The 13,794-nt window shown below is 34.6% G+C and overlaps 2 protein-coding genes and 1 pseudogene across 5 annotated transcripts in view; 2 read left to right on the plus strand and 1 right to left on the minus strand.

The window, feature by feature from the left end:
- Positions 1 to 144, plus strand: part of LOC123216428 — an 8,385-nt gene extending 8,241 nt beyond the window's left edge. Inside the window, 1 exon segment of the mRNA XM_044636836.1 lies at positions 139 to 144. Coding sequence (XP_044492771.1) covers positions 139 to 144 — 6 coding nt within the window.
- Positions 145 to 1,276: 1,132 nt separating this feature from the next.
- LOC123215869 (dof zinc finger protein DOF2.5-like) lies at positions 1,277 to 3,176 on the minus strand. Of its 4 annotated transcripts, none has more exons than XM_044636138.1 (2): positions 3,036 to 3,176; positions 1,277 to 2,397 (listed from the first exon to the last, which is right to left on the minus strand). In XM_044636138.1, the coding sequence occupies exon 2, from the start codon at positions 2,375 to 2,377 to the stop codon at positions 1,553 to 1,555; it is 825 nt and encodes a 274-aa protein (XP_044492073.1). In that variant the 5' UTR covers positions 2,378 to 2,397; positions 3,036 to 3,176; the 3' UTR covers positions 1,277 to 1,552. The 4 variants fall into 4 exon arrangements, with proteins under 4 accessions (XP_044492073.1, XP_044492074.1, XP_044492072.1 ...); XM_044636139.1 differs by having other exon boundaries at positions 1,277 to 2,407; positions 3,036 to 3,163; XM_044636137.1 differs by having other exon boundaries at positions 2,942 to 3,079.
- Positions 3,177 to 7,999: 4,823 nt separating this feature from the next.
- On the plus strand, positions 8,000 to 13,483 carry LOC123216794 (annotated as a pseudogene).
- The last annotated feature ends 311 nt before the right edge of the window (positions 13,484 to 13,794 follow it).

The following is a 13,794-nucleotide window of genomic DNA, read 5'->3' on the forward strand; positions in this document are numbered from 1 at the left end:
AATTTTACATCACTGTATAGAAGACCACTGGGATGATAATATTTGAATATGTAATGTCTTTGAACGAAGGAATAAGTGTAATCTGAGTTATCCTGTACAGTAGATAATTTTTATTTTGTGGATGGTCATTTATTACAGTTCTGATATCCGCATATCACATTCAATATTCTATTATTTCGTGTGGTTCTCATACCAAACACCATTTTGTCCTATAATGTTGAGTTTTTTCTAATGAAGAAAACAAATTCAGAGTCAGGGGCGCCTAGCTTTGACACTTGTAATTTTATTAAATTTTAGACCGCCATTTATTTTGCATATATAAAGACTAAAGTATTAGTTGGATAAAATATGCTCCTAGACTAGATAGTCAGAGAGAGAGAGAGGAGTTGTTGTCGGAGAGGGTTCCTTCGGCATCAGCTTTATTTAGCGCCAGCAAGGGGGATGCTTTTTCTACCCTCCAAGACTGTCAAGTGTGACTGAGCTGCCGAAATAGGGATGACAAATCTTTGTAGAGATCTTAGAGGACCAGTTATACTTGGACACGACGACAAATCGAGTCAGCCTAATACGATGAAAGATTGAGACGTGTAGGAGTAAGCAGAACTGTGAAGTGAAGCCGAAGTTTCTTTGCAACTTGTCTACGTTAACGTGGGAAACGGAAACACTGCTAAAATAAACCAAATAAATTATAGCAATTTTGTATGAAAGGATTGACTTGGCGGGAGAAATTAATTACGAGCACGCTTGCCCAGGGGAATGTTTGGGGGTCCCTCGTAAGACTAAAGATGGATGGATTTACCGTATTTTTCTCATATTTCCATACAAAAGCAATTTCGAGTAATGATTATGGAAAATGGGTTTGCTTTAAAAATGACCAACTGTCTAGCAGAGATTAGGTCAGCGCTTCTTAGTTGGGGCAGGTAACTAGTTTTTTAAGCTCAATTTGCTTCCTTTATTATCTGCTGGCGTCCTTCGTTTTCAAATTAGATAACGGTCTTCATTTGAACTCTTTTAAGCACTGGGTCCAAATTATACCATATGTTCACATAAACATCCCCAGATGATGTCTGGTTCAATATTAGCACCAGGAATTGCTTTCATGGTGCTGGAATATTGATAACAAAGAACCAAAGAAACCAACTAATTAGTATTTTGTGCTGTGATTGTAACTGTAATGTAACTAATTGAGTAAATATTTTTGTTAACAAAGTCCCATATCAACTGTTCACTGCATAGCTTAGAAAATCCACACAACAACTTGTGATAGAAGATTAAATGAACAATGGCCATGTTGCCCTCAGAAAAACCAGGCGTTATATTCACCTATTCTTCCGTCTTCACAACACAAAGTATCGATCCATAAATAAAAACCACCATTGAAGCCAACCCTAAATAAGCTTCATTGTTCAAATGGTAAAAACAAGAATATGAAACAAATAAAAATAAAACTCATATGTATCTTCCTGTTAGTACTTCTAAACAGCTTTAAACAACCATACCATGTGAAAATTAAGCATAAGAAAAATTAAGGGAGAGGAAATTCTTAATTTCTTTACCACGGTCCTCCACCTAACATCCCGTTCCAATATCCTGTTGAACCGCCTTGTCCTTTATTCTGATCAACTTCAGTTGTGCTAGAAAGTTGTTTTAAATCACTAAACGGAAAGAAGTTGAGTCTCCCACCAGTATTCTCTTGATCCCCATGGACACTTCCGTACCTATTTCCGAGCCCATCAATGGAAAAACTAAGTGTTGGTTTGATATCTTGCAAAGCAAACCCAGATGGAAAAAGCGTATTTGAATCAGCTGGTATGGGTGTTGGGATAAAAGAATCTAAACCCCTTGAAGAAATTCCGGTTCTGAGCAGGTCTAGAGCTGAAAGAGAAGATGAGGTAGCATAGGAAGAAGCCAAGGAGGAGGAGTTATGCTGCTGATTGTTGTTGGTGTTGTTGTTGCTTTCAGTTTTGGGTACTTCAACATATTGAGACATATCATGAGTCTCATGCATAACTTGGAAAGCCAGATTAAGATCCTGACCTTTATGAGTCGTCTTAGGGTTTTGAGAATTAGAAAAGTGAGAAATGTTTGGTGGGTTAAGATCTGGAAGCTTGCTTGAAACCGATGATGAAGAAGAAGATGTTGAAGAAGATATAAATCTCTTATTCTTTCTTGAACCTCCTCCAACAGGAACATTTCTTAGAGAACCTCCTTCAGTCCAGTACCTTCTGCAAGTCTTGCAGAAATATCTTGGTTGAGTGAGACTGTAATTGTTGTAGTAGCAAAACTTTGTATTGGTTGAGTTACATCTTGGACAATTCAATTGCTCTTGAGGTCTTGCCTTTCGCTCTAAGATAGGCTTAGAAACCAATTCTTCCATGGGCTTCGCCAATCCGATATCTGAAAAATTCTAAAGAAACATATAGACATCATAGATTTTAATAACAAAACAAAAGATGATAAGAAAATAGAAATCTAGCTACAGAAGACAAGATTAAGCAAGAGGAAACAAACAAATAAAAACACAGAAGGCTTTTTCCGACTTGAAAATTATATGGAAAAAGAAAAGACACAAAGAGAAAAAAAATACATATAACAACCCAAAATATATATGGTTGCTTTTCCATTCCTTTATCTTTGTTCCTTAGACAAATTAAAAGGTGAAGAAAGAAAAAGTGCAGTGCTTTCACGTTTACAAACAAAGTTTATATTTTCGGGAAAAGATCATCATCAGGTGAAATGGGATTCATTTGCACCCTATAATTATAGAAGAAAAATTATTTTATAGCAGAAGAAATTAATATAACATGCATAAATAATTATGATTATCATGAATTCCCTCAAATAGCTGACAGAGCTTGATCCAAACAAAAGAGAAAACAGAAAAAGAAACATCTAAGCCTGAAAAAAATAAAAATCATCAAGTTTAATAAGATCTACCCACCTGCGGCCATTTAGTAGCATCCATAAATTCAGAAGATGAGGAAAAGTAAATGAAAAGGAAGTGATGACTTCAGAAAGAAAGAAAGAGAATTCACCTCTTTTGTCTGCAGCTGCTGGTGTGCAAGAAGGAATGTTTGAGATTGTTTGTATGCTATTGCTTTAGCACACTTTATGAACCATAAAAGAGAGAAAGAGGTGTTTGTTTTGACTACTAGTAATATATTATTAATATTTGTGTTATTTTCTGTACAGAAATTTTGTCCCAGACATTATTTTATTATAAAATATAGTAATAGAAAATTCTTTGAATGTGGGTGGGATATGAGTGTCACTGTGGTGGTGGTGGTGGGTTTCTCCTTTTTGACCTGATAATGCATGGTGTTCATTACAGGCCTTTAATTATCTTTTCAGTGTTTCTGTACATGACACGGGCAGAACTTGGGATTTGTGGACTTTGGACCATCATAAACATTAAGATTTTATTTCTCTGTACTAATTTCTCAGCACTTCTACACTCCATCAGTCTACTGCTGCTGTTGCTTTTTATGTTTCTTTCAAACTGCAGAAGTGCTTTCCCTTGCTATTTATACTTCACTTGTTATGATCATCTAAACAATTCAAAATCTTATATAAAATATGTAACAATAGTAATATTTGTTATTGAATTTTGATACCCACTATGGTAATATAAAAAAACAAATGTAAATAAAAAGAGTATATTAAACACAATATAATTTTTTAACATGGTTCAACCCACTTTCAAACCTACTTAAACAGATTCTATAAAAATGTTATATAGCAAAATGTATATATAAAACTGCAAGAGAAGTGTTGTGAGCAAGAGTTATTTATTGATAAGAGTCTTGGAAAGAGTATGGATTTTATGTGAACCTCGTCACATGCCGTAAGTATTAGGCATTAAATTTTAAAGTTAATTTAGGTTTTCCCCATGTATGTCCCATATCCTCTTAATAATCAATTATATTTATAAAATGAGAGAAAATAATGGTTACATTGTAGAGAAAATAATGATCAGAAACTGAAATTTTTGAAAGAGTTTTTGGTATAACACATTGAGACTAACATAGAGTTGAAAGATTCGCAAGCAAAGTAGTTGATGGATAGAATAATTAGTAAAGTTAAGCTAAAATTTGTCTTCCTCTTGTTTTTAAGTAATTCTAAAATAATCCAGGGTTAGGATGAGAATCAAGCTTTGATTAATATTTTGGGTTTTTTTTTTTTTAAAGAAAGAAAGAAAGAAAGTGATGAGGATGAGTTGTTGGCGTACTTAATTAGAATTGAAATTAAAGAAATGAAAGTGAAAATGGAAAGTTCAAGAGCCGACATGAGCCGACAAAAGCAATTTTGGTGGTACCCATTTTATGCGCGGTAGGATTGAAGAGAAATTCATTCTGCTTTTGTTGCCTCTCTTGATGTTGATACTTGATACTCCACCACCTTTTTCTTTCAATTTCTTTTAAAAATCTATCTTCATCTTTTAAATATGAACATATCAATATATATATAAATATAATATAATATAATATAATGCCTCTGGCTAATTCATGTCTTTTGTTTTATGTTTTTGGCTCAGAACAAAATGATGATGGTCTTCCAATTGCTTTCAAAAGTATTCTTTACACATGATTTAAAATCAACCCTTTTTTCCTGTCTCCTGGAAAAGATATTCTTTTGAACAAATCATCAATCTCTTTCTAAGAAAACAGAATACGATTATTCTTGGTGGCCAAAATTATTCTCTTTAACAGTGATGGGCTAGGAATTTTGAATTTGAACGTTTACAACATGGGTCTAGATTCTAGTCTTCTCTGGTGCTCTACACCTCACCCTCCATCTTCATTTTCTACTAAAATATTATATAGATTTGTTTATGACATTAATACACACCATCATATGCCAAATTTTGTTCTTCCCTAAATTGGGTGTCTTCTCGTTTTTAAGTTGAGTAGTATCCTCTGGAATTCAGCTTATAAATTCCTGCAATTTTTTGACAAATGGCCATACTCCTAGGTCGGCCCTAGGGCCCAATACCACTAATTAAGGAAAAGCATTGTGACTCAAATTATTTAATTCTATCTGTCGAATCATTTACAGTAGAGAAGATTTTTTTTTAACTAGAATGACATTTTGTCTTTTCACTCTTATTCTAATAATAATAATAAAACTATTATGAAACACATTTTAAATTTATATATATAAATATATATTTGATATATATCATTATTTAAGTGGGTATTTATAAATAAATAATAAAATAATATTTAATCATCATATACAAAATTAAATATTGATTTATATATATAAAATAGATGCATATAATTATTAATTTATATATCAAAGATATTGATGCCATCAAATATTTGAGTATTATTATATAATTAACATATTATAATTTATACCTAAATTAATGTAAATTGCGGTCAAAGCTGATCCCTTAGAGCCCAACAAAGTTACAAAAGGCCATGGGCTGATACCCATCCACAAAATATATGGGTTCATTTCCCAGCATGTGCATTTTGTTAAGTTGAAGCCATGACACATATATGGCTCCTTGTTACGAAAGAATATGACCCAACTGTGAAAATATGATTCTGTAGTTTTCGGCCTCATTCGGGTTTTGGGTTTAAACAGTTTCTATTTAACTCTGATCCAATTTACAGACCAAATCTGGGATTCCAAAGTGTAGTTTTAAAGCTCACGTCAGACAAACTTTGCTCAGGTTGACTGACAGTTCAAACAGTATTGATATTTCTTCTTTCTCACTAAATGGCAAGCAGATCATTATGTGTGTTTTGCTTAACAGGTCTTCCTGTCTCTTCTATGGTTCGGCATCGATCAAATCAATGCTTCGTCCAATGTATACTGTCACAGTCTAAGCAGCCAATATGGCCGTGACGATTAATTGTGATAGGCCCTAGGCAGTGGTCTGTGGCCCGGCCTGCCTTGGCGTTTCTTCATCCAAGTCTTGATGCTTTGTATGCTCCCAGATCTTTATTTCTTGGAGCTCATAGAATCCCCACCGCCCGGTACAATAATGTCAATTTCTAAATAATACATAGCCGCTGTTCAGTTAGAAACGTTGCCTTGTAGAGTTACGTGTACAATTGGCTAATTTAGTTGTATCTATAGTCTTTGTCTTAGTTATATTTTTGGAAGGCATGTCTAAGTTACATGACTCCTCAAATGTTGAGAGCATGAATTGGTTAATATTGTATATACAATTTCTGTTTATAACTTTTTATATAAATAATAATGTGTCATTACATGATTAAATAATTTAAAATTAAAGATAAAATAATACTAAATTATATAGTGTTACATCATTATTTGGATATATTATTTTATTGATATCAAAATATATTTGTTCACCGTCAAAACAAATGTAGCCTAATTAAGACACTTTGGGGATACAAGTAGCACCTCTCTTGCTCATTTTCATGTAATTTTCGTGTTTGATGGAATTTGCAATCTACTCTATACTCTTATGCACAACATATACTACCCGGGAGGTAGAGTTGGTCATATATATTCTTCTTTGATTACGCCATCTTTGATCAAATTGTAGATAAAATAATTGCATCACCTATATAGTTTCTTTCTTCATGACCACAAACCAGAAGTGTTGATATGGAAAAAAACCCACAATAAATTTAGGTGTAATTTAGGGCAAGGGATTAGTAACAGTGAAATTATAATGAATGGGATGATTGTTTAAAGTGTTTTGGCTCGCCGATTGGGATCGGATATCTATCGTCATGGAATTTATGTTTATGGGAAATCTCATTAGAGCAACCATATGAGTTAAAAAAAAAAAATTGTCTCTTTAAAGAATAATCCGATATTTATAAGATAAAAAGAAAGATTATTTGTGTTATTGTATAAAATAACTTATATTTTAGAACTTCTAAAAGATAGTTTAAGTGATAAAAGAAAAAAAATTATGTATAAATGAATATGAACTTAAATTGTTTTTGATAATATATCAAGATTAAACTCTTTGATTTATTAATTATATGATCAGTTACTAGAATTGAGACTTGTCTTGCTCAGTTTAATTAATTTCGATTAAATATAATGGTTCAATTTAAATAGGAATCTTTCAATGCCTCGTTTGACAGCAAGAATTTCTTTGAGCGCGAGAAAAATCTGCGGCGATTTGTAGGAGAGAAAGGAGGAACTGGATCATCTCCATTGGCGCCAAATTTCGGTGAACTGCCCTTTAATAGAGTAACTACCTGCGTGACGCTATTATATTATAATTATATCATAGCCTGCATTTAATTAATAGATATAGGTTTTAACATAGGCCAAAGCACTATTTCCCACCCAAGGATGGCTGTTTGTTCAGGAATCCCTTTTAACTTTAAAAATAAATTAAAATATAATTTTTTTTAATTTTATAAATTAAAAGTATTTTTTCAATCAAAGTTTTAAAAAATAATAGTTTCTCTTTAGGGTTTGATTTTTAAATCTCCAATACTAAATTCGGCAATATTGCCAACCATCTATCCCTCCTAAAATTTTCTCTCCTTTCAACGGTCTCTCTCTGCGGTTTGAAAAGGGATCTGCATTACAATTTGCAAAGTTAAAAGACTAGATCAAACTCTCACATCAAATATCCAACGATAAAATTACATATAACAGTGCCTGATCGTTCGGTCATCGATCACAATCATAGTCTTCAGAACCATTGTGTCAAAAACGTACTATAATTTATAGAAAGAAACAAAGTCAGCCACGTTGTGGTTATTCTGAAGAACACGTTATCAGTTGGTGTTCAGATGAATGATGGTCATGTAATATATTATTTGCAGTTGACAATACGTTCCAGAATTGTGGGTGAATTGTTTCTTCAACCGCATCCAAGACAACTCTTGCAAATATTTCTACATTAGGCAATAGTAGTTTTTCATCTGAAATGTTATAGTCAAAATTTTTGTGCTTCTTTAATTGCTGATTTTATTATTGATTTTATTGGCATAACTTTTGTTTAAATATTATATTATACCTGATGAATCTTCTATAATTTTGTTTTCCAGAAAATGGATGTCCAAGATATTTGTTAAGAAACAAGAGAAAATCTGTAATATTGAATGGTATCATGACTTATAGAGTAAGTCTTTGTAACTGTTGATTTTATTTTTCCAGATCACTGTATAAAAATATAACCATCTTTATCTACTACGTTCATGCCCAGTATTTCCTTATTTTTTCTTTCTTTTTCATATATTTTCCAGTAACGATGGATGCATTAAAAAAATCCTAATTTTTTAATGTGAGTGAAACCAGAGAGGTGCGGAATATGAAACTGTACTTGAAGTCTAGCATCCAATCAAAAGGTTGAACAGTAAATAAGAGAAAGAAACGGCAGTCGTACAACACTTTCATATCGTTTCTTGGGCTACCCGTTTTCACTGCTATCGAGATTTTGTATGCCAATTTCTCCTCTTATTATATTTCGGCCTTCTTTAATATTTTAAGCAGATACTTTTAACTCTGGAGTTACAAGATATGGAAGAAGATGGAACAATAAAAAATGAGAGAGAACTGTGAAGTGAATTCAATACATTTTCACCATGAATAAATGACGAAGGATTGTTTTTGTTCGACGGAGTTCTCGTCAAGAACCCCAGGTGCCCGAACGCTGTAAATCACTTTCTTGTTTGATTCTTTTCTACTTTATATTTTTTTGTTAAGGGAGAAATATTACTTATTACCTCTTTATTATCGTCTTTTATATTTTTCCTCGCCAATGCTTTGTTTAATATGCACTCATCTGTCTGGATATATTATTGTTAGTTTTGATCTATGAGTTTTACTTTCAAAATGTTTGTTTTTTCCTTTCTTATTACCATGTGTTGGTGGGATTGTTTGGGGCCTGTGTTTTTGGTTCCTTTCTTATGGTGGACTGATTACGCGCATTTTTAGGCATTAATATGTTTCTGTTTCATACTTTTAGGAACTTTTGGGACATTGACTAAGGTTACTGAGAGATGAAATGTTTTGGAATAGGTGAGTCTCATTGATGGGGAGCTTGAGTGAAGAAGATGATCAGTTCTTTGACACCGTGAGGACTTGTCCACTGTATCTGATTCGGGGTCCGATAGTCCAGAACATATGGACTCTGATTTTGGGGTAGTTAATACCTTGCCCAGTAGTTTGGGATATGAAATTTGGATTAAGAATCCAAGCAGCATTCATGAACGGCGTGATAAAATTTCTAAAATGGATGGATTTATGTGTAGATCAAACAGGGAGGGATAATCCTGGAAATGGAATTAATTCTTGTGACAAAGTTGACGTAGAGACTGATAGACTCACTAAGAGTAGTGAGGCAGTGAGGCAGTACTAGGATCATCCGATACTGATGATGGGTTGTTGTCTAGTCAGTCTTCATTGTCATGCTGCTTGGGCGATGCTAGGGAATTGCTTGATGGGCCAAGAAAAAAGAATTTTGTATGTTGATTTAGGAATTTGGATGACGGGGCAGAATTCAATATGGATGAAAATGGGCAGGATGGTAAGCTAGGGAGACTTCGTGAAGTGGGTCAAACCGTTTACTTACTTTGGAGGAGTTTGAGAGGACTCTTGGCTTATCCCCCTTGGTTCAGCAAGTGATGCTGAGAGATGTCAAAGAAGGGGGCAATCTGAGAGCTGTGAGAAAGCAAGTAAAGAAGAGGTGGCTGAGAAGACTAGGTTCTGCAGCCTGCATTGTGGATGGTTGTATGATAGCCAATGATTCCTATTCAATTACCAGGGCAAGGACTCGAAAAGTTAGGGTTCAACCTCAAAGAAAGCAATCAAAGGAATTGTCAGCTCTTTATATGGAACAAGATATACAGGCCCATGAGGGTTCAATCTTAACAATGAAATTTAGTCCCGATGATCAATACCTAGCAAGTGCTGGTGAAGATGGCTTAGTGTGTGTGTGGCAAGTGGTGGAGTCAGAGAGATCAGAGGATTTTGAAGCTGCTGATTATGATCCTTCATGTGAGTGCTGCACCATGAATAACCTTTATGAATTTGTTCCTGTTTGCATGGATAAAAAGAATAAGGGTAAACTGAAGGGTGTACGGAAAACATCAGACTCAGCTTGTGTCATTTTTCCCCAGAAAGTTTTTCAAATACTGGAGAGACCGATCCATGAGTTACGTGGACATTGTGGTGAGGTCTTAGATCTCTCATGGTCAAGGAATAAGGTTAGTGCTTTCTCACAAGCAATTCACTTCTTGTTCTCTGAAACATATTTGGGCATCTAATTACCTGTAATGTGTGCAGTAGCTCTTCTCATCCTCTGTTGATAAAACTGTTCGCCTGTGGCAAGTGGGATGCAACCAATGCCTCAAAGTATTTTCCCACAATAATTATGGTACATCCTTTGCTCCTTGTTGTAGTTTCTTGAAAGCTCTTTCTGGTGTAAGTATACAAGGTACTGTTGACTGATAGCTTGTGGCATTTTAATCTTGTCCCTTTTTGGTTTTAATTTTGTGCTACCATGCGATGCAGTCACGTGTGTTCATTTTAATCCTGTGGACTATAATTACTTCACTAGCGGTTCAATAGATGGGGAAAGTACGTATTGGGCAATTTCTGATTGCCAGGTTGTTGACTGGACTGACATCACTGAAATAGTCACAGCTATTTGTTTTCGTCCTGATGGAAAGTTATGGCGAACTTTTTCCTTCATTATTTCCTTAGAATGATAGCTTAATGTCTGCAATTATAATGGTTTTCGGTATACTATCTTCTCCTTTCATGCAGGGTACAGTTGTTGGCTCCATGGCTGGCAATTGTCAATTTTATGATGTGTCAGGTACATGTTTATTACCCAGCCTGTTCTCCTGTAACAATTAATGTCCGGAGATTCAAATTATTCTTTTGCTCTTTTTTCCTTATTTGAACGTGAGAAGCTTCAGCTTGTTGCCTGGAATTTTTGGCTGTATTCTTGTGAATTAATATTTTAAGCTTATTTTTTGAGTAATTTAATTGTGTTTATGAATTGAAATTTTTACCAAAAGTGATCATGGAACCTCAGCCTTTGCTTAAGTTATTTTCTTTTATATGGATCTTTTTGAAGAGGAAGATGAAAGGATTCCTAATATCTGTGATTCCTATATCTAACTTGTGCTAAATAGACTTTGGAGCTGTTTCTGCTGCATGGAATCTTTTGATTCATGTTTGAGTTGTAATCTTAGTGGATTACCTGGATATTTATTGTTATATACTTGAGCTGTGATTCTGGTTGTTATATAGTCGGATTTTCTATTTGCCCAAACCACATATGATTTCCATTGAAACTCATGATGGATGTGTATTTGAAAGTTGATAGGTTAATTCATATTATGATGCAGGGGGTTGCTTTGGTGAACACTAACTGGTCTTTTTTGCATGGATCAGATAGCCTACAACTGTATGCTCAAGTATGCTTACAGAGTAAGAAGAAATCTCCATTAAAGAGCATAACTGGTTTGCAGGTGATCTTTCTCATCTGTTTTATCTTATGGCATATTTGATGTGCGTGTTCTCAAGCTTTTCTTATTGCTTGTTGAATATTTTACAAAGTGATGATATAATCTGTGCAGTTTTCTCCTGCTACTCAACTAAAATGATGGTCACTTCTGCTGATTCACAAGTCTGAATTCTTCATGGTGTAGATACAATCTGCAAATTCCAAGGTTGGTAATTATTTGCTTATTTTAATGTCCTTTAGTCAGGTATGGTTCACTGAGTAGCTTTTGTGCAAATATAGTAGGTTTGTCTGTTTGTTAGCTTACAGACTCTTAATAAAATGTTCATGGCCTCAGGCATTTTTTTTTTTTTTGGGGTAAACCTTGGCAGTATGAAGGATTTCTTTTTTCTCTTGCAGCAATTGTTTGATATAACAGAGAATGTGCATTCTTATTGCAAAATAGACAACCTTATTTTCTTTGTATATGTCTCTTTGGACCATTAATGCTTTAGTCAACATCTTTTCCCTATGTAGCTCTTGAATTTCCTCTTAAAGCCTTTTACTTTTTTTCAGGCCTGCATAACTCTGGGAGTCAGATATCAGCATCATTCACCTCAGATGGGAGGCATGTTGTCTCAGCAAGTGATGACTCAAATGTCTATATGTGGAATTATGTTAGTCATGTTGGGCCTGTGCTCCAAACTAAGAAAATTTGGTCATGTGAGCACTTTTTCTCAAATAATGTGTCTGTTGCCATTCTCTGGTGTGGGATGGCATGTGGGAACTCCATCTTATCAAGCTTATCAGGAGCCTCTGCACCCTTTGGAGTTCCAGACAACTTACAGGGATGCGGGAACATAGGTCACAGCAACCAGAGTTGGGTGTGAGTTCTCAATGCAAATTACCATTCTCTTCTCCTGAACGTTTTCTGCTGAACCCCAGAATACTTTCCAAGTCATTGCCCGGGGGATCTGCAACCTGGCCTGAGGAGAAGCTTCTCTCTCCAAGCTCAATGGTTGTATCGACTGCAATGCATAAATCCTGGTGCAAGTTTCTCAAGACATCTTTCAAAAGCCCTCATGGTTCTCCCCATGCATGGGGTCTGGTTATTGTAACAGGTGGTTGGGATGGACGGATCAGATCATTCCAGAATTATGGATTACCCATACGCCTTTACACGTAAACTTTGACTACCTATTCTTAAACTGGATTTTCAGCTGCAATCCCCACCAGAGCAAATCCTGGATGGAATAGGTAAACATATGAATGAGCTCTATGCATACCATGTTAAAAGACAATCCTGGTTCTTTGGCACGAGGTTCATAGGCACCTGGAAATCCCACCAGAGCAAATCCTGGATGGAATAGGTAATCATATGAATGAGCTCTATGCATACCATGTTAAAGGCAATCCTAGTTCTTTGGCACGAGGTTAATAGGCACCTATAGGAGTTTTACAATAGAATCAGATGTTGTTCATTTTTACAGTATTTAGGTTGGTATAATATATGGGTGGTTTAAATGTAATTATACCATTATTTGATTTGTTTATGTAGAAATAGCCCCATCTACCTGTCTCGACAGAAGGATCATACCCCATCTGGTTTAGATATGGATTGATTTAAGAAGGGAGATGTTCTGTGGGGGCTTTTAAAGATGATATATTATAAAATGAGAATGAATGAGGAGAAATAAGAGAAGGGAATAGTGGGGATGCTTTCCTCATTGTATGTTAGTTGGGTGGTTGAATGGTTAATGTCTAGTGGTGCATTTAGCCTGTTGCCCATGTGCTGGGGCTGTCACTGGAGTCAATTGTGTCCGTCCACCATTCTGTTCGGGTTTCATAGCCACAAACACCCGTTCAGGTACGGCTGCAGCTACTGTAATGAGTCATTCTATGCTTAAATATATTACTTTTCGAAAGGAAATATTTGTTATTATTTATTATTTATTTATTCTCAGCGATACAGTACTGGACTTGAGCATTCTGGTGTGAATGATTGTAAACTGAACAAAGAGAACACATTTTGAGTCTGAATGGTGCGGAATGTTAAATAATATTATTGTATGTTTATTAAAATTTAGTAGAATGATATTATTTTTCTAATTAAAATTTGCTTCATTAACATATTTTCACCCTTGGGAAAATGTCGTTCTGCCATCAAAATTTTAGTGTGACGTATCATAATTATTTTTTAATTAAAACTAATATTCATAAAACTAGATTTTTGACAAGTGGGTTTTGTCTTTTTGGCCGTAAAATATTAAAAATTCAAGTTTTTGTAATTTCTTAATAGCGATAGAACATTCTAAAAATTTATTAAGGCCAAAGGATATATTCCCATCTAAAGTATCTTGTTTTTTCAAGTTTTTACTTTTTAATTA

Source organism: Mangifera indica, chromosome 5, assembly GCF_011075055.1.
Source record: "Mangifera indica cultivar Alphonso chromosome 5, CATAS_Mindica_2.1, whole genome shotgun sequence".
Lineage (NCBI taxonomy): Eukaryota > Viridiplantae > Streptophyta > Magnoliopsida > Sapindales > Anacardiaceae > Mangifera > Mangifera indica.